This window comes from Oryzias latipes, chromosome 9, assembly GCF_053564925.1.
Source record: "Oryzias latipes strain Hd-rR chromosome 9, Olatipes_Hd-rR_3.1".
NCBI classification, from domain to species: Eukaryota; Metazoa; Chordata; class Actinopteri; order Beloniformes; family Adrianichthyidae; genus Oryzias; species Oryzias latipes.
This window is the reverse complement of record NC_136245.1, coordinates 9,388,971-9,409,144: the sequence shown is the minus strand read 5'-3', so window position 1 is coordinate 9,409,144 and position 20,174 is coordinate 9,388,971. Positions and strand designations below refer to the sequence as shown.

General features: G+C 42.0%; 1 protein-coding gene across 3 annotated transcripts; it reads left to right on the top strand.

The window, feature by feature from the left end:
• The first annotated feature begins 1,592 nt into the window (after positions 1-1,592).
• Positions 1,593-18,459, top strand: cdca2 (cell division cycle associated 2). Of its 3 annotated transcripts, XM_078952187.1 has the most exons (15): positions 1,593-1,966; positions 2,445-2,625; positions 2,784-2,920; positions 5,036-5,183; positions 6,563-6,690; positions 9,043-9,172; positions 9,532-9,851; positions 11,569-11,620; positions 11,704-11,778; positions 12,885-13,006; positions 13,096-13,152; positions 13,388-13,459; positions 16,546-16,687; positions 16,838-16,962; positions 17,041-18,459. In XM_078952187.1, exons 2-15 carry the CDS (start codon positions 2,445-2,447, stop codon positions 17,548-17,550), a joined length of 2,199 nt encoding a protein of 732 aa, XP_078808313.1. In that variant the 5' UTR covers positions 1,593-1,966; the 3' UTR covers positions 17,551-18,459. The 3 variants fall into 3 exon arrangements, with proteins under 3 accessions (XP_078808313.1, XP_023814479.1, XP_023814477.1); XM_023958711.2 differs by having other exon boundaries at positions 13,391-13,459; positions 16,838-18,459; XM_023958709.2 differs by having other exon boundaries at positions 16,838-18,459.
• Positions 18,460-20,174: the final 1,715 nt, after the last annotated feature.

The window sequence follows — 20,174 nt, the reverse complement described above, 5'->3', positions numbered from 1 at the left end:
AGGACTGGGCCAAAACTCTTGTGAAAAACTTGTGGAAGGACATCCAAGACGTTTGACCAAAGTACTGCAGTTTAAAGGCAACTGTACCAAATACCAATGAAATGTGTGCAAACTTTTGACTTTGATAAAAGTAATAAAAACTTGTCTAAAAACACCCTAGTCTCATAATTCAGACATTTGGCAAATTGAAATAATTGTGTTAATTGTAATTGACCCAAAAATGGAAACGTTTTTGTTTTATTTCATGTATGACGCTGAGAAAAAAAAGCGTGTGTGTTTTTATGTGATGTATGCAAATTCAACTGTATTTGCTCCAACAATAACCTGCAAACCTGAGTTACCTGAAGGATTTCATTCAAGTTAGAGCCATGAATACTTTTAAAAAATGAATAAAGAATTATTATAACAGAGATTTTTTTAGGGTCTTAAACAAAAGAGCTCTGCATTATAATCCATATTGATACCATGGGTCATTTTTTATTGATGAACTGTATGTTAAAAATATATATTAACAAACAAATGTTTTCTTGAGTGTGGTTGCTTTAATGATGACCCAATTATTTCAGCTTGTTAACTTCAAAATGTTATTCAGTTGAAAATAGGATCTCACTTGATGCAGTATTGAAACGTTTAAATTACTGCACAGCACAGAAAATGCTGTCTTTGAGCGACCACAGTAAATCACAGCAAACGAATTGAAATAGCAAACAGCTGTAAAACGAATAGAACAGAAGCTCCTGTTTGGTGGTTTCACCTCTTCGTGTAGGAGCTCTTTCATGTTCCCAGGCTTGTCATCAGAGGAAGGTTCATTTGGTCAACAGTCGCAGCTGTGAAAGAGGTTCAATGTTGCGTCTGATGTTGCATCAAGCAGCAAAACGTTCTGTGTGTTTGATGTGAGTGTGAATGTGCTTGCATGGGAAGGGGTTTTACTGATTCCCCAAAGAAACAACAGCCAATGCACCTCTTAAGTAATGATTAATTTAAGCTCACTGATTTAATGCAACTGTCTAAAAAGCCTGAAATAAAATATCTAAATCAACCATTTTGATCAAGTTTAGCTAGAATTAACAGAAAATCAAAGTTATTTTCTATTATTATTCATTCATTCATTTTTTTTTTTTTTGTATTTGCATACTGTGTGAGAAATAAGTGTGACAGAAAAAGGTCTGCATAATCCTACAGCTGCAGCTCCCATAAAGTAAATATTTACTCATTTTAATTGGGTTGATATAGTTGGATCGTTCTGACTCTGTGCATAAAATCAGTATCTAACAGACTTTGGAACTTTTGACAGCTGTTTGGTGTCAGCCTCTCGTAAATGCAGTCTGTGGAGTCAGTCAACAGCAGATGGGGCGCTGGAGTTGAAATAACTAGGTCCAATTCAGCTGCAAAATTGCTCTTTAACCGTTGATTTATTTAAATTTTGTAAATTAAATCATTTTTGGAGTTACTACACTTGTCTTTGATATTGTAATTCATTTGGGTCCATTTTTAGAAGGACGAAGATAAAATTCTACTTTTGACTACATGCCATGCGCGAAGTACTTGTCACGTCACGTGGTACGTCGGTTTCGATTCCCATTGGTCCATTCATATTAAAGTAGTTCCGGTTCTTTCCGAGACGTTAAATTCGCACAAGTTAGATCCTACCAACGTTTTAGCTCGTAGGGCACCACATTTTTGTTATTTATTTTATTTTGAACTTATTCTATTGTTATGAAGTACATTATTTTACTCAATACTACACAAAACTGTAATGTTATAAAAGTTTAGCATATTTACAGTTTGGCTCTTGCCTTTTTGTTTACGAAGGATCAATACGCTGTCGCAAGCGTCGCGAAGGAGGTTCTTTTGAAAATATTTTTTCTGCCTTTTTTAGTCTTTATATATTTAAATGGTCATGTGTCGAAACACTGGGAGCTTTTTCAGTTAGTTTTTTTTTACTTAGTCCAAGTTGACTGTAAAGGTAAGTGCTTGTTCTCATTCGACATAAGTTGAGGCAGCCATAAAACAAAAGTGCCAGGCGGGTCGTAACATTGATTCGACTGTTATCCTAAAGTTGCATTTAACTCGTCGTTTGTAACGCAATTACAGTAACGCAATTTTAATAAAAGTGTCGTGTGCAGTTAGTTAGCGTTTGTAAACATGTTGAAGTGTTAGCATGTTGTCAAGTTTTGTTAGCGGCTTTTTTTATTAGCAGATTTGTAACGATCGCATACCCCCCTTTTTTTAAATAACTTTATTGCTCCCTTCTTTTAAAACAGTTTGCTAACCTGTCAACTATTATGGCCTCTTTCCTTGAAATAGAAAGCAAATCTAAAGGTCTACTACTCTCCGCTTATTAAAAATGTTTTAATTTTAAGGGGAAATAGAGAATACTTAACCGTGAGAAATGCATCATAAGGTTTCTTCTTCTGCTGACATATCTTCTATTTCCATGATAGATGGCTACAGTAGAGATGATCGCTGCTGGCTGTAAGGGAGATCAGGAGGAGAGGATCTCTTCAAAAGAGAAGACGCCCTCTGTTTTAAGTGAATCCAATTTGAACTTTTCCAAGCTCACTCCTCAACAGTTTGGCATCTCTACGGAGAGTTTTACACCATCCTCTTCATCCCAACGGCAAGGTGAGGAGACTGCTGCAAAATGCATTACTTTTAAAGAACACAAGGAACACGTAGGTTTTCAAAAAAGATCAGTATTGGAACAACCCCAGACAAGTAAAAGATTTTTCTTTTTGGTATTTAGAACAAAGTACTTACCTACTCTTTCCTTTTTGCTCCAGATAAATCTCGTCTCGCTCAGATAAAAGCAAGACGAAGATCCAGCGTTGGTGTCCGGGGCTCACCAGAGACCAACTCTCTGATCCGGTTCATGGCTCAACAGAAGATGAAGACTGCACCAAGTTCTCGAACTCCAGAGGTGAGACGCTGCAGAATGGATGGGTCTTTGCTTCTGCATCCAGACAAGAAGATTTGATAGAAGTGGTAATGTAATATTTAATTCATGCAAAAGGTCAGAGTACAGCAGATCAACTCATCGCAATAAAGACCAACTCTGATGAAAATCTTATTTTTGGGGTTTTTAACGTATTCTTGTGCCATTTTTTCTAATTCAAATTTGTGATTCAGGACAAAAATAGTATTGGAAAAAAGAGCTTGTTTGTGATATAGAAAATGTACTGGATGGGCCACAAGCTCCCTGTTCCGCTCCATTCTGATGCATCCACTTCTAAACGACTAGATCCGTGTACAAGCTGACATCTGGCTCAAAACTGGACGTCTGGATAGCTCTGATATTGCTAGCCATTTTTGTTGCACCAGTAATGTTAGGTCAGAGGTGTGAGGGGCTATAAGCTAGCAGGAGAGAGTGTAAACTGAGAGCTCTCAGCAACGGGAAGGGCAAGGGGGGCGGGGTTTCCCTGTGCCAGCAGTCCCACCCACAACTTTGTGGCAAATTTGAAATGCAATATTGGCGCTTTGCAGAAACTGTGTCCTAGAAAACAACCGGTTCTTTGATTTAACCTACAAATTGCTTAATCATAAATAATAGAACACTGGGAACATTGTTACAATAGATGAGAGGATTTGGAACAGGACTTTAAGGGAAAAATTGGGCTCTAAAACATTTTATTACCAGTTTGGTAACATCATTTGCATGAACTTTCTTGACAATTAAAAACCTTCCTTCACAAACCTCTGTTACACAAAAAAAAACAGGATCCAAGCAGGTTTCATCTCTACGTGGGATGGAGCTCCAACAGATTACTTGTCTGTCATTTTTTCATTATCTTTTCAGTTCTAATCAATGGTTGGACTGATTTATGGATCCGTTTCCCCTGAAAGATCCTAACATTAACTCTGCATCTGATATATCAACAACAGATGGAATGAGAAAAGTACTTTTTTTATAGTAAATACCTGCTGTCTCTGCTCTTTTTTTCCCCCTCACACAGCACTTTTGTGTTGTACAGAGCCTGTGACCTGACATGGGTAAAACAGAAATACTAATTTGTTCCTACGAAATAATTGTGACCTTTTACACACCCCGTACATCTTTATAGCTTTTGGAAATGAATAAATCCGACCTCTAAATGTCCTTTGTGTCTTCCATGCATTGTCATGGGATATACATAGACAGAAATGGATGAATTGTTATTTCGTGGGAGCGATCTTAATTCTTTTTTTTTTTTTCTTTTTTTTTTTTACCGTATCAGGTAACGGGCTCTGCAGTGTTTCAAGTGAACTACAGGAAAAATCATTTCAAAACAACAATGTAACCATGTTCAGGTCCAGAGCTAACTCATGAGGGACTCTATACTTCAAACAGCGGTCTGCTGTCTCTCTATCATTCACTGCAGATTTGTTTTTCTTCACTTCAAGAGTCAATTTTAGGTTGATGGAGCGCTTTTCTTAATCCATACTCGCAGATCCAACATTTGTGTTCTCTTCTTCTGAACAAGAAAAGAGAAGAAAAAACTGTTAGGAACGGCCTCCAAATGAAGTTTGGATTCATCAAAACAGACATTTGGAAACGTTTTTGTCAGTAATTCAACCGCTAGTTTGGCCTCCTCACTTAGTGCACAAAGTGGCTTGTTTTTAACCAATCAGGATGAGGAGGGCACTGGCAGCGTAAACCAGCAGACAGCCCGTCACTCACACTAGTGTGATAAGGGGTTAAAGTGGAAGTAGTTCTAATCACTTGGCTGCAGCTGCACAGAAGTCAGAACGTGAGGAGCAGCGGAGAACATGTTGAAGGAATGCTGGGAGAAGTTCCTGAGGATCTTCTGCTCCTTTTTCCACTCTTCTGGCCGTTTGTCAAGTCGTAGTGGAGTGAGTTAGGGAAGCGGGTGCTGTCTGGTTTTGTTTTCTTTTAAATAATGAAGCTAAACGTTTAGCGTGAGTCAAATGAAGCTCTGCTCTGCTGGAATGTGTTGCAGGAGTTTGTGATGGATGCACTGGCCTGCATTTCAGAAACGTGATGTGTGGTGTTGTATCACTGAGTACATGAATTTGCTCCTCCTGTCTGCTCTCTCAGATTGTTCGTGGTAGCCCCTTGGTGGCCTCCACTCTGAAGCAGAAGATGGCCTCCTTCCAGAGTCTGATGGATGTGGTGGAGCGGGAGGCCGCTGATGCGCTGCCAGAGCCGGGCAGCGGCCCTGGAGGATGCAGAAATCCTCTTTCGGGTGAGGATCCTCACAGCCACAGGATGACCACCAGGATCCGTGCCGCTACCGCTTCTTAATGACGTCCAAAATCAGGAATCAGGAATCAGGAATCAGGAAACTTTATTGTCATTTTATCATGATAAAACGAAATTAGGCTCTCTGGTCCCGGGCCAGCCGTTTACATTCAGACATAAATAATATATATCAATAATAATGTCAGTAAAATATCAGTCTGTTATGGTGTGGTTCCTGATGAGTATTGCACAGAAGTATTTTTCAAATTGCACAGTATTTTATGTTAAGTATTGCACAGCCCTGTGATATTGCACTTGGGAATTAGCTTCTTGTCCATAGGGGGGGGGGGGGGGGGGGGGTGCAGTGATCAACCGGAGTTAAGCAGTCTGACTGCTTCAGGAAAGAAACTGTTCCTCAGTCTGGTGGTCCTGCTCTTTATGCTCCTCAGTCTCCTGCCTGAGGGGAGCAGGGAGAACAGAGGGTGTGAGGGGTGGGTGGGGTCTTTCAGGATGCGAGAGGCCCGTTTCCTGCATCTGGTCGTATAGATGTCAGTGGTGGACGGCAGGCTGCAGCCCACAGTCCTCTGTGCAGCTTTGGTCACTCGTTGCAGAGCTTTCCTCTCTGCCGCAGAGCAGCTGCCGTGCCACACCGTGATGCAGGAGGTCATGACGCTCTCCACCACACACCTGTAGAAGGAGGTCAGGACTGGGATCCCCATCCCAGCTCGCTTGAGCCTCCTCAGGAAATAAAGGCGCTGGTGTGCCTTCTTGACCAGGCAGGAGGTGTTGGTGCTCCAGGTGAGGTCGCTGGAGATGTGCACGCCCAGATACCTGAAGCTGGAAACCACTTCCACCACGTCCCCTCCGATGTGAATGGGGGGAGGGGGGCATCTGTCCTTCCTAAAATCCACGATCATCTCCTTGGTCTTCTTCCCATTGATGCAGAGGTTGTTGTCTCTGCACCAGCTCTCCAGATGTTCCACCTCCTGCCTGTAGTCAGACTCATCGTTGTTGGAGATGCGTCCAACCACAGCTGTGTCATCCGCAAACTTCACGATCAGACAGCTGGGGTGACTCGCTGTGCAGTCGTGCGTCAGCAGGGTGAACAGGAGGGGGCTCAGCACACAGCCCTGGGGGGAGCCCGTGCTGAGCGCCGTTCAAAAGCCCTGCTGGATTAATACTACAGTAGAAACCTCCATCCACAACAACAGTCTGTGTTTCTGTGCTTATGGCATCATTGCTGCTCCTAATCTCTGCCACTTTGATCAAACTTTTAAAGTGGTTTCTCCAATTTCCAAACAAGCTACGCCAAAGTCGGCTGCTCATGAATATGTAATGATCTCTTCACTTTTTCTTCCTAACCTATCATTTCCTCCCTTGTAGACAGGATTAACCTTAATGAAGGAAAGGAGAACAACCCCCCAGCAGCTCCTGCACCCAGCAAGAGGAGGCGCCTGGAGATTAGAGAGGCGTGTGGAGCTCTGCCCGACTCGACTCCGAAGGAGCAAGAGGTACGCTCACGCTCTACACACGTGTGTGCCGGTTCCACTCCCAATTTCTTTATTTACATTTAATCTGCCCGCCGTTTTTATTCTGCTGTTGATCCTGAAACTGAGCTGAACGGGATTACAGACCCAACACGACTGGCTTTTTCTGTGCAACTGAACAGCCTGTCTGCAGACTTAATGAAAAAGCCGATTCATTTGATGTGTTTTTGTCTCATTTATTTATTCAGAATTAACTTAACCTCTCAGTTGTAGACAGATTGAAATGGATCTATTAATAAACAGAAAGTAGATTCACCTTTTTCATTGTTCCTGCAAAAAAATGGAGCTATTAAATCCTGAAAACAAAAGATTCGATATTATGCAAAAAAATAAAATCAATGGTAAATAGATAATTTAGCAGTTTTCTAGTTGATGACATAACTGGATGTTTTATATATTATTTTATATTGCCATAAAATGGGAAAATAATTCTGAAAAATGCTAAAAGCTAAAAAAAAATTAAAAAAATGTGGGAAAGTTGGGTTTAGACAAACTATGGTTATGATAACAGAAAGACTAAAAGCTAAAATGGCTAATAATTAGGAGTAGGAAGGCCTCAAAATCTGAAAAATATTTTTAAAAATGAATACAAAAGTTATTAGCAAACAAGTTTAGCTAAAGCAGGAAAATGGAGATCAGCTAAATATTATTCAGTTCATGTTGAACATGGAAACAGAATAAATAAGAATTTAGTAATATTATTATTAATAGAATAATGATGCCTTATGCAAATAAAATCAACACTAAATTAATAATGGACAAGTTGAAATAATGGGAATAGCATTAAATCACGTCCTCTATGTCAGTGTTTTTCAACCACTAGTGTGCCGTGGGAGATGGTCAGGTGTGCCGTGGGAAATTGCCCTCATTCACTGAGCTAAAAGCATTTTCCATCTCCAGGATATCAGCTCTTTGTTTTTCCAAACAGGCCCTGATAAAACACTGAGTAGTTAGGAATATGAAAGATCATAAAATACTTTTTTCTTTGTGTTTATTTGATTCTATTAAAGACATTTTGATAAGAATGACGGTACCGCGATTTAGCTGCAGCTATAACCGTTTTCTCAGAGAAGTGAGTCTGTCTGCGTTTGGCAGCAGTTTTTGCACAACATCTCCCATGATGCATTGGGTTAAAGTGACAGCGTCTCAGCATACAATGATTCTTCCCTGTTAAATGTCTTGGAACCACAACGAACACACATAAACCAGTTTTTAATTCCTTTTGATGAAATCAGAGGTCAACAGTTTAGTTCTCCTTCAAGGTTTGTGTTTATTAACATCAAACATCCCAGAGTTTGGTCCAAGTCATCAGTCTAACTGAAATACTTTTCTAATAATGTCTGGAATATTTATATGTTAAACTTAAGAAGAAATAATAACAACATTTAAAAACAGGATTAAGGTGAAGTGTTCAACAGACACAATTAAACTAAATTGAAACAATTCAATCATCTAAAAAGAGATAAAACATTTTTGTTCAAGTTTTCAAAGACTTCATCTTTGATTAAGACTTCAAAATTTTCACTTTTGGTGTAGCTACAGAAAACCTAAATTTAATGTTAGTTTTGTTGTGTAAAATGTATCAAACATATTCTGATCATATAATTATTAAAAAAATTACAGTTGCTTTTGCACCAACATTGAAAGAAATATTTTTAAATAAATTAATAACTATTTAGAAAGAATATATTTTGTTTTTTTTGTGAGGTTACATAAAATTGCATTTTAATAAACTAAAGGAAAAAACAACTACCAGGGTAAAATGTCAAATAATTCTGTTGAATTTTTTTTTACTCACAACTAACTTAACTTTTATGACTTCTTTTAGAATAACAGCTGCAACTTCCAGCTTTTTCTTCCAAAATTATCACAAAATGCCGGTGAGATTGTGGAGTTTCTCCTTTTTTAATTTTTGGATGCTGGTGTGCCGCAGGATTTATGTCAAGGATAAAGTGTGCCTTGGCTCCAAAAAGGTTGAAAAACACTGCTCTATATGACTTACTTTGCATCAAGTTGGCGTCTGTTGCTTAACTGACCTAAATTGAGCCTCAGGGGAAGTTTGTAAAAGTTATTTCTTTCTACATGAGATTATTATGCTCTTTAACTCGACATTGGAGAGCTGAAATGATTCATATACTCTTCCCAAAATAAATTTCAAAAATCCCTCAAACGGCTGTTTTGAATATTAAATGTCACCACATAAGGGAAGTTCTTTTATTGTGAAATGTTTGGACAGAGATCACAAATGTCTAATTCAACAAGAATCTCCGCTCGGATATGAATCCAAATGGTAAAGTTTGTGTTTTCTCCTAACAGGGGGCTGTGTGTCGGGTCCAAAGCCCTGCCCCGCCCCCCTCTGCAGATCCTGCGGCTGCTTCATCATCACAGCAGACCTCGCCCTTCCTCATCTCCTCTCTGCCTTTGTTGCAGGATCCTAAACCCACAGGTAAACAGGCTCCGTCTGGAGGCTTCAGCCTTTCATCTCCGTATGTTTGTACTTCAGCGCGCCGTGCTTTTGTGCCGCGCTGTTTTCAGGACCGCGGGGCTTCGTTAGCGGCTTGTTTAACAACTTAAAACTGCTTGCAGAAAAGGTTTGGTTGTTTTGCTTAGGTGTAATAAATATACAACTGTTTGTAGGATATTTAAAAGTTGCACAAACAAGCAGTTTGTTTGATGTCACTGTTGGTGACTCATAAAAAGTAGTTTTGGTATTGTGGCTAGTTTTTGAAGACACTTTAATCCTGAGTGATTTCAGATGGAACAAAGAGCAGAAAGGCTTTTATTGTGAAGTTTGCTGTTTTACAGAGGAAGGAACCCCGTCTGTGGTGAAAGTGAAGAAGCAGGTGCGCTTCGGCGGTCCTCTCTCACCCGAGTTCTTTGACAAGAACTTGCCCCCCAGCACCCCGCTGCAAAAAGGTGGAACTCCAGCACGGGGGTCCACTCCTGGCGGGGGCGTGCCGCTGCGCTCTGTGCTGAAGACCCCCCAAAGCTGCGAAGCGAGGGCAGCGGGGGGACAGCTGGACTGTCTCAGCCCGTCTGAGTTTGAAGTTTCCCCCACACTAGTTTATTCTGGCAGACGCAGAATAAACCCTGAAGGTCATGACGGAGGAGGCGAACACCCAAAGGTAGAAACCCCCCCCCCCAATGTTTACGGAGCCGCACATTTCAGAGCAAATCTACAGGACTTTGGATCCCAGTCAATTCACAGATCCAACCTCGACTCTTAATATCTGTTAGGTTTGAATGGTTGCTACATTTGTGTTTTCAGCGTTAGAAAAAAGGGGGAAAAAATGGCAAGAAACATTAGGTTGTCCTTCGATACCAATATTCAACAGCAACAAAACCTACTAAGATGTCATCTTTATTTCTTCTATACATCTAATATGAACTGCCTCTTATGATGGACATTTAAAAAACTCTTTAAATATTAAAAACAAACATTTTACTAAATATTGAAGCATCTGGTAACACAAAGTATTGCCATGTAAATCAAATACTGTTGCGGTCAAATGAAAATACTTTGTATTACCCTATAATATATCAGAAAATTGATTACATTAACAAATACTGTAACCTAAGGAGTATTTTTAAAATTTAGAAAACTTGTATGGACTGGGACTACGTGGTACAGCATTTCAAATATAAAGTAATATTTATATGTGATGAAAAGTTATAATATTATATAACATCTATTGTGTAAATGATCCCATGTTTACGTTGTGCGCTGCAGTAGCAGTAAAGACTAATATCCCTGATCTTTTAAACAAGACATTCAGGTGCAATGTTGTCATTTTTGACAAGTCAGTTCAGACAAGTTCCTCAAGGGATGTGTCATCATCAACGTCCGACTCAGTCTGCTGAGGCTGATGCCGCTCACGTCTTCGGGCGTGCTCGGTTCGTTCGGAAGTCACACGACATCGTTCGTGTACACTCGGTTTTATCTTAAAAAGTCTAACGTGGGTTTCCCAAAAACTTTGAAAAATAGTCGAAAAATACCAAAATGTTGAATAAAAGACCAGGTTGTCACACGGACAACCATCAGGTTCATTTCTGATTGTCCTCCGTGAAATCTGGTTGTCTCGGACAACAGGATAACCGCTTATTTCGAAAGCTGGTTTTCTTTACTGCATGTAGGAAAATTGAAATATTTATATAATCTCCATCATTTATACATTTTATTCGGAACAAGAGAACAGAATAAAAAAACGTAACAGACACAATTCCAAGGCTGTTTTTGGCCAATAAATCTGATAGAAATTCCAAACTTATTTCAGTAAACTGAACCGCTGTCTTTTTTTATCTATAGAACACTTTTTAGCTTTGATTTGAAAATGTATGAACTTCTATTGACAGTAGCCCCTACAGTTTGTTTAGTTTACATGCTTAGAATCCTACATTATTTTGTCATTTTAGAGCAATATTTGCATTGAATTCCCTCCCTAAATACTTAAAAACTAGATCGTGTGGAACTATGCAGCGCCCTGGATTTGAAAAGCATTTGGGACACCATGTTCCCTACTTTATTATTATTTTTTAAAGGGTAAATATGACATCACCAATTTCACAAAGTGAAAATGAAATTGATATGAGTATTTTACAACTATTTATGAATCCACTGTGTTCAGATTTTTCTACACATGATAAAACGTTGGTTTATTTTTTAAAAAATATGCTTGGATACATTTTCTTTTGCAAAAATTGTTCAAATGCATTGTGGTCTATACTCGCCAATCTAGCGAGCAACTTGGAATATCGCAAATATATCTATTCAATGCTTCTGGAACAGATTGTGAATATCCGAGTATTTGGATGCCCTAAAGTCCAGTGTTTTTGTGCTCTTAGATCGTTTTTCCTGTGTTGGATGAGACGGACTCTGCACCGACGAGCCATCCAGGTTATTACCAAACTCTCTTGAATTCCTCTTGTGTGTCTTTTCAGCTCTGTGACCTTTTGTTTTTGTTCATTTGATATTTTCAGACCATGATTTTGACACCCAGCCACTGAATTTGGACACCGCTTTCCATGAAGAGTATTTGTCTCACAGTCTGCCTGGTAAGATGCTCTCACGGCTCCCGACCCCGTCTGCTTTCAATTTAATATCGTTCAATCTTTGTTTTTGTTTTTTTGCTGTGGTTTTGACTAAACAATGACTTTCACGTTCCTATTATGTTCTCTACAGTTATGCTTTACTCTAAATTCAGTCCTGTGCACACAAGACTCTTCTAAAGGAAGTAAAAATTCTACCAGAATGCTTTGATTTTGCAAAATATCGCATTCCTGTTTGAGATAATGTCTTTCAAGATGTCCATTACCAGAAATTAATGGACTTTGCAGAAGCAACGTCTGCTAACTTACAAAAGAAACATTAAATCGATTATTAGTACTTATTTTCTACATTTAAACAAGTTTTTCCACAAACCCATGTGATGCGCGGCGTTGTCATGGTAACGCCTGCCGAGCCTGCACCGACCTCGCTTTGCGTCATGTCAAGAGATCCAAAGCATCATTTCAGAGGGAAAGTTCACCTCTTATCGCTTGTTTTTGTCCAGATGATGAAGCAAAAGCTTTTGTTTTGTTTTTAAAGCAACAGAGTCCACTGGTTGCTTCCTGGATCCCTTTGATTACAAGAAATATCTACCATCAACTCTGATCATTAAATGTGTCTCAACAAACAAACAATTTCTTTCTTTAAGTAATAATCAAACTAGTTATTATAAACACATATTGACTCTGTATCAAGCGATTGAAAGACAGACGACGACATTGTTCAAACTAATGGCTGTTGATTATAAATATTGATGGAGATACTGGCATCTACATCATAGGAGGATGTGAAGGACAGAGAACTTTTCTTCTGCCTTCCTGTTGGGGTCAATTGTGGAATAGAGTATTCCCTCCCATGTTCAGAGTTTCTGTTGCCCCGGTAACCAACTGGCTTTAAGGCCAGTGCAATAGAAGTGTTTCAGGGAACCTCTTTTTGAGGTGTCCATGATCACTTTTTAATGGACACCCTGCAGCCAATCAGAAGACTAAAGTTTCTGTCCAGCTGGTTCCGTTCACATTCTTTAGCAGGAAGGAACCTTTCCAGTCCAAAGATTTGTTAGTGACCCGTTTTGGGTTTAATGCTGTTCTTTCTGTTTGTTGTTGCTGTTCTGTAGATCTCTGTGCTGGTTCTAACACATCGTGTCACACGGGTGTCCTGGATGAACTCCTGCCAGAAGACGAGCCGCAAAAGGAGGGAGTTGATGGTTCAGCTCCTCCTCCATGCAAGAACACACAGGTTAGCTCCACTTCCTGCCCCCACTCTTGCCATAGTCATTTGTCATGCGGTCCTGTGTTTGGAAGTTTGAGCCGTTTTCTTTTCTGCAGGCGGCCACAGAACTGAAGGCCAGCAGTGAGGCTCCACGCTCCAGAAGAAAGAGAAAGGTCTGCAACTACGCCCTAATCCACTTCTGTTCTGATCTCCTCTGTAGAAATCCCCACTGTCAGACACAGTTGGCTTTTAGAAATAATTTCTAAGTCATTAGATGATCTATGCGGTTTAATTCCTCCCAAACTGAGCAGAATCTTTTTTTTAAAGGCTTTTATTTAATGTGAGGTAGATGGTGTTTGGCTAAAGGTCGGTGTGATGCATCCCCACCCTGTGTCTGTGTTCCTCCAGCAGCCAGAGGAGAGCGAACCTGTAAAGAGGTCAACGCGCTCTGCTGCCAAGTCCGCCAGTGGGAGGCTGAAGGTGAGTTCGCTGAGTCTGCAGCTTCTGGGTTCTCCTCTACTCGGTTTCCTGAGAAATCTGCAGAAATAAGCGGAGCACTGAGGTGATGTCTGAGCTTCATGCCCGACTTTCAGTGGAGGCCGTTTGCATTTAAACCATCCGTGGCGTCTCTTTACCCGAGAACATTTATTAAACTGATTAAATTCAGACATTTTCCACACTCAGTAAAACTGGATAGGTAGTGTCCACATTTTCTGTTCAAAAGAAAACCACAAATGTATGGTACTCTTGTTTGCATATTTATTAAAAACTCCATTTCATCTAAATGTGTGATTTATAGCCTTGATATAAACCCGCGTCTTGACTTTTAAATGATAACATTCTAGAAACGAAGCCGTCCCTGTTTGCTCATAAGCACATAAACTTGAATGTTTGTCAAAAGAAAACGGGATGAGGATGACATCCTCCAGCTCGTACTTCTGTCCATCATTTGCTGCAGTTATAAATTATAATAGTTTTTTTCAGTTTTGGATGGTAACAGTGGGCAGATCAGTGGTTGTCCGCTCTCCCTCTAACTATAATCACTCACAGCTAAGCCTTTAACGTCGGAGATGTTGCCAACGGCAGGGATGTAACGCAGCTCTTTGACCTACCGGAACTGAAGCCGCTCTTCTCCCCAACAGAATCAGCTGACCGTGAGAACACTTCGCTTCTGTGTCGCTCATCAGCACAAAGCCGCTTTTCTCCGTGTCAGAATCCGCTGGAATTGCAATAACTGCATAAACGGTTGAAGAGTTATGGAAAGCTAAAGCGAGCCGTCACCTGTCCTTTGGCTTTCATAACTCCCTCCTGCAGTGTCTTGTGATGGACAGCAGGGGGCGCATGCTGCTTTGAAGCTAGCTTCTTTTTCTGGTGATATTTAGCTTTGGAGATGAGCTGCTTTTAGTTTAGCTGCCATATGGGGCAGCTTTACTACAGACTGACATCACTAAAGGTAATGTGGCATTAGCTTTAGCTGTAGGTGGTTAAAAAACAACCCGTTTCTTTTGGCCCTCCATTCTGCTGCAACGCTGCTGGCTGTGCAGTCAGTGACGTCTGCTGCCAACATCATGTGACACGGAATTCGTTAAACACTGTCGTTGTTTCAAGACTCTCAGGAGTGGAAATAAATAGAACTTTTTGCATTTGATATGTAAAACAAATTTGACTCCAAAAGTATTGACCGGTGGTTATCAAATTCACACGCCCACTCTTAACGCCACACGCTGCTAACACGTGACCTCGTTGTGTGTCACGCCAAACACGTCTAAATGAACTTAAGCTAATGTTTTCAGCAACATAAGAAACAAACAGGAAGTAGATGCAGCAGGAAGTCTCTATTTAGGAGACAGAAAAAACGAAAAGATGCTGAAAGAATTTGCAGCCTTTTTTTTTTCAGTTTAAAACTAAAGAATCATATTCGTCTACATTTGTGACAAACTTATGTGCCATCTTAGATCACCATGTTATTTAAATGGAAGAAAGATTTCTGCCTGACAAATAAGAATAATTAGTGGGAGAACAAATACTTTCCTTTCAGCCTAAAAAATGGCTGTTATCATGTGTAATAGTTTCACTGAAATGGTTTCTTTTAGTTGAAATATTAATTTAGGCAATTGGAGACGCTGAATTAAGTGTCAGCCGCTTAAGCCTTAGTTACGGGTGGATACGGTTTGTCTGCAGGCAGAAAGCAGGCAAACCTGTGCAGGAAACATCAAAGTCCTAGATGTCTGTGAGAAAATGTTATGGATGTTTTTGTCTGCGGGCATGTGCACGGTCGTAGTGAACACTTCTAAAACACAGTAAGGATGAAGCAGGCGACACGCAGCAGGGATGGTCTCACTGCGCCACATGCACCCACTTACCAGCCGCACAACAGTGGTACGTTCCATTTTCATGACCGTCAGATGGCCGCATTAGCCTTAAGGAAACTCTGAGGCTCTGTCCGACTTCCTTCACTACTCCTTCACTTGCCGTCTGAATCTACAATTCCATAAATCCAGTGCCCTAGAAATTTCCCAGAAGTCTGTGACAAACCAGTGTGCATCAAGGCTCACTGGATTGGTGGATATAGACCACAATGCATTGGGCTTGAACAATTTAAACACTAAAAAGTGTTTGAATGTATTTTCTTAATAAACCGTCAACCTTTTCATCTTCAGAACACTGTGGATTCAGTCGATGTCAAAGGTTCATATTTATTAGATCTTCACTTTGCCGTTAGAAAACGTCACCTTTTACTTCTCCTCTTGATGTGATGAAGGTTCTCACATGCTAGAACCTTCTAAATAAAACGACTCTTGTCCCCAATGAGTCATGTTCTGGCCGTGATGATCAATCAGGCCTCGTCATGTGACTGCGTCTTCCTCACCACGGGAGCTCATCCAGGTTCACTGCAAAGCACTGGTCTTTGTGCTAACACAGTAAATGACTGCTGGAAACCAGAAATGAATTTTCCTATTCAAAAATGAATTCTTTTCAAAATACCAAAAAAATGCAGCATTGAGTGAAGGTAAGAAATATTAGAAGGAACCTTGTCCAACAACCTCGCTTTTGGGATTTCTAAAACTTTAGTTTTTGTGATTTAAGAAAAAAAAAAGCTTTCATCAAAAAATGTTACTGCAAACTTTGATTTCTGAATCCTTGTAGCCGTTTGTCATCAGAACAAACAGATGAAAGCCACACCAGAAACTTCTAAGAATTCCCATTTTCTTTCAAAGTAAGAGTCTTCCTGAAATGGTTTTTAAACTTGAATGACTGAGCTGCAGTTCTTCTGAGCAGGAGCCCATTTCTATGGACCGCTGGTTTGAAGATTCACTTGGGTTTGATATTGTGGGCAATTAGAAGTAATGGACTGACTTTTACATGTATTTCAAAGTTAAATTATTAATTTTTAGTCCTTTGATTTTTTTTTTTTTTTTTTTTTTTGCTGCTTTCTAATGAAAATGGAAAATCACTTTTAATTGTTTGAAACTTTCTGTGTTGGATCAGGGCTTAACCGCCTGTTTATTCAACCCGGGAAATGGAGTTAGTGCAGCAATTTGATCTCAACTAATGCCGATCTCCAGGTGACCTCCACCCGTAAGTGGAACAAAGGCGTGGACCGCTCCCTGTACGGCTCCCGTGCGTACGCCTCCAAGAATCCCAGTCTGAGTCCCATCAGGGAGAGATTGTCCCTCAGCGGCCGACCTCCAGCTGTGAGCTGCTCCGGTAAGATCTGCTGCGGTGTTGGTTGTGTGTGTGTGTGTGTGTGTGTGTGTGGGTGTGTGTGTGTGTGTGTGTGTGTGTGTGTGTGTGTGTGCCGTTGGTGGGTTGTGAGATTAGATGACCTAAAATAGTTGTGTCCTCATTTCTGGACAGAGAGTCCTGTCAAGCCTGAGATGGCAGACGCCGCCACAGAGGCGAGCGATGCGGCGGTGGAAAACACCCCAGAATCTGCCACGAACGCCGTTGTCTGCAAGCTTAGAGGCAGAAGAGGACCGAAGGTGAGGAAGGTCAGCGTTCCCGACAGCCAGGATCTTCAGGACGTGCACGCTGAGGACCCAAGCACCTCCGTCTTTCAGGATTCGTGGGAACTTCCATCCCAGCTCCCTGAACCCGGAGCGCCGGGCGCCGACGGTGAAGATCTTTGTTCCTCTGGGAAACCGCAGCCCCACGAAAGTGCAAAATCTGACGGCATGCGGGGCGGAGAGCTTCCAGACTGCACGGAGGAGGCGGTGCTGGTTGGTGAGGTCGCTGAGGGCCCCCCCAACAGCTCCGGCGTTCAGGAGGAGGGGGTGGGGGTGGGCGAGGCAGGCCTTGCTCCTTGGCAGGCTGACTTCAACTTTGAGGACGTGTTCAAACCTGTAGCCACCAGAGGGCAGCGCTCCGTCCGCAGAAGCCTAAGGAACCAAAGGTCGAGCACGGCGCTGGGGGGGCGGGGCTCGCCTGGGTGCCTCACACCTCTCCTGAGGCCATCAGGGAGACGCGCAGGAGGACCGGCGGACGCCGACGCAGCGCCGCTCCGCCCATCCAACCTGCCCCCCCAGAGGAGGCGCACAACTCCACCCCTGACCTTATGTGAAAGACGCTGACTGGGAATCAACAGACTGACGGGATTCTAACTACTGACTTCCAAAAAAATATCCCACCCACCCACCTGCTCATCACATTGTAGCCTCTGCCAGAGCCGCGGGTATCGACTTCCAGATTTTTGATCCGGTTTCTTAGAGGATGCATCCTCAGCCTCCCTCTAAGAAACTGGATCAAACATCTGGAAGTCGATACCCACTGAAGGCCCCCCTTTTTTAACTTCACATCCTTTCAAAGAAATGTCAAAATTCAGCCGTTTAGGCTGATTTGAATCCCAAAAAAAGGAAGGAAGCGACTTGTTCTCTAATCCAGATGTTCTAAAGAACAAGCCCAAAGCGTCTGAGCCGTGTGCTGACTTCACCTCACCTCTGACAGATTTCTCTTCATGACTCCCAGGATGATTTGTTTTATTTCTCAGCCTTTATGGAACAAACTGCCTCATAAGTGATTGATCTGGTCTACATTTGGGACGCCTCCAAGTGCCTGGAAGTGAATTGACTCCTAACCCCCCTCCTTGCTTTTCCGCCCGTTATGGATTCAGATCCGCCGCTCTTCACTTTCTCCATCCATCAGTCAAGAGCAGAACAGAGAGGAGCCGTAACAAACGGAGTTTCTGATTCACTCCACATTGGAAAATTGGCTCCCAGAATGATGCATGGCGGCGATCTATCCTGCCACTGCCTCCCCTTTACGTCACGTCAGTCACTTGGCTGAAGGACGCCGGAGGTTTCTGGCTCTTCTCCTCCAGTCTCACTGAAAGACAAACGACCGGAGTCTGGATTCTGTGTTACATCAGTGGCGCCACACTGCCATCTTGTGGCAGCTTGTAGGAATTGCATTTAACAAGTTCTTCCAACTTGACCAACTAAGTTGACATTAGAGAATAAAACTGATGACATTGGTTTCCTTTACTTTTGAGTTTTATTTCTGACTTCATTTATTTTCTACCTAAAAATAAATTCTCCTTCCACCCCCCGTCATTTAACACTTGTACCCTCCTTCATTGTTGAACTCCTCTACGGAGGTGAGTGTTGGGCGTATTGTCCCCCCCAAAGCAGACGGGCACAGTCGAAGACGGCTTAACCCAAGAACAATGGGGTCTTTTGACCAACCCCCCCTTCCGAAAGACATGCGGCCTCTTGTCACCGTGGCAACCCCACCAATGGGACCAAGAGCGGGGTGACAGCTGGAGGGGAGGACTTACAAAAAGAATGGAGTCTATTTCTTTCCACTGAACCCCCCCTGCCCCCCAGTCTGAGCCATACCTCCCACCCCTGTCCTCCACTTTACTTTCCGCTAATGTATGTGGCTTACATCTCACTTTACAGCGTCGCGCCATTGACCTTATGGGTCAGACTCACTTCCTGTAGGCATAAATTATCTCCTTATGAGCTCGCGGTGCTCCCGGTAAACTCTGACAATCTTCAGGTGGATCCACAGGGTCCCACTCTGACTCCATGAGGGTTTTTCTGCATCATTTTCAAAACTTCAAGCACTTTCTGTTCACACACGCAAAAAAAAGGGGTAATTAGTTATTTGTCCTGCCAGTTTACAGGCTTTCATTGTTCAATTAGTTAATTAGGTAGTGAATGGTATTAAGTTTCCCCGCTGCCTGGCTCTCTATTATTGATGCACGGAGGCACGCTCTGGAAGCTCAGTGGTACCCTCCTACTGTGCCACAAGACGGGCGGGAGGAGGGCACCAGCAAGAGAGCCTGCAGCGCCCAAGTTTGTGTCCGCATCGCAGCTGTGACTGCTTCAAAGCGAGACCGGACAGCTGCCCGCCGAATGCAGCACGCTCCAGACGCAACAGGGTCAAATGGATTTTTCGGTAAAGCGGGCGTCCCAAAGATGAGATTTTTATTGCTGGCTTTAACTCTGTGCTTCTTAAATTCTGCTTTTGTTGTAGCTGTAGCTATAGTACTCGCTTATCCTTTCAAATGTTCTTAGGTTTCATTTTCTCTGACTTAAACCGTTAGTTTCAGAAAATCCACAAAACGGAAGGACTTTTTCTAAGTTTGCTCCCACAGACTGAGATGCCGTTTGTCGTTCTCTTCAGACGAGTGCGAACAAAAGACCAATAGGAGTGATGCGCGTCTGGACGCGTCTGAACCTCCTTCATTGTCGACTCAAACACTGCAGAGACGAGGAGCAAATGCTTGAAGAACTGAAAGAAAATCCTCCGTTCTCTGAGCGGATGTTGGATCTGGGTGGAGGACGTTTATCAGCAGATTTTCTGCGCTGCATCAATAATTAACAGGGTTTTGAAAACAGACCTGTTCCTGAATAGTTCCTCATGATGCTGGAGGAACTCTGATCCTATCTGAGGAGCGGACACTGGCTTTAACATGCAACTGACCAACTACCAAAGGACCTTAAAGTCCCACTCCCATCTATTCTAAAAACGTTCCCAGTGGTCTTTTAATTATGATTATGATGTTTTTTTCCCAAATATAATTTATAAAAGTCCTTTTCTAGGACATATTGTTTACACTCTCCTGCTAGCTTATAGCCCCACCTCACCTCCAACCTAACATTAGTGGTGCAACAAAAATGGTGAGCAATATTGGAGCCATCCAGCTGTTCAGTTTTGAGCCAGATGTCAGCTCAGATGAGGAAGATGAAGA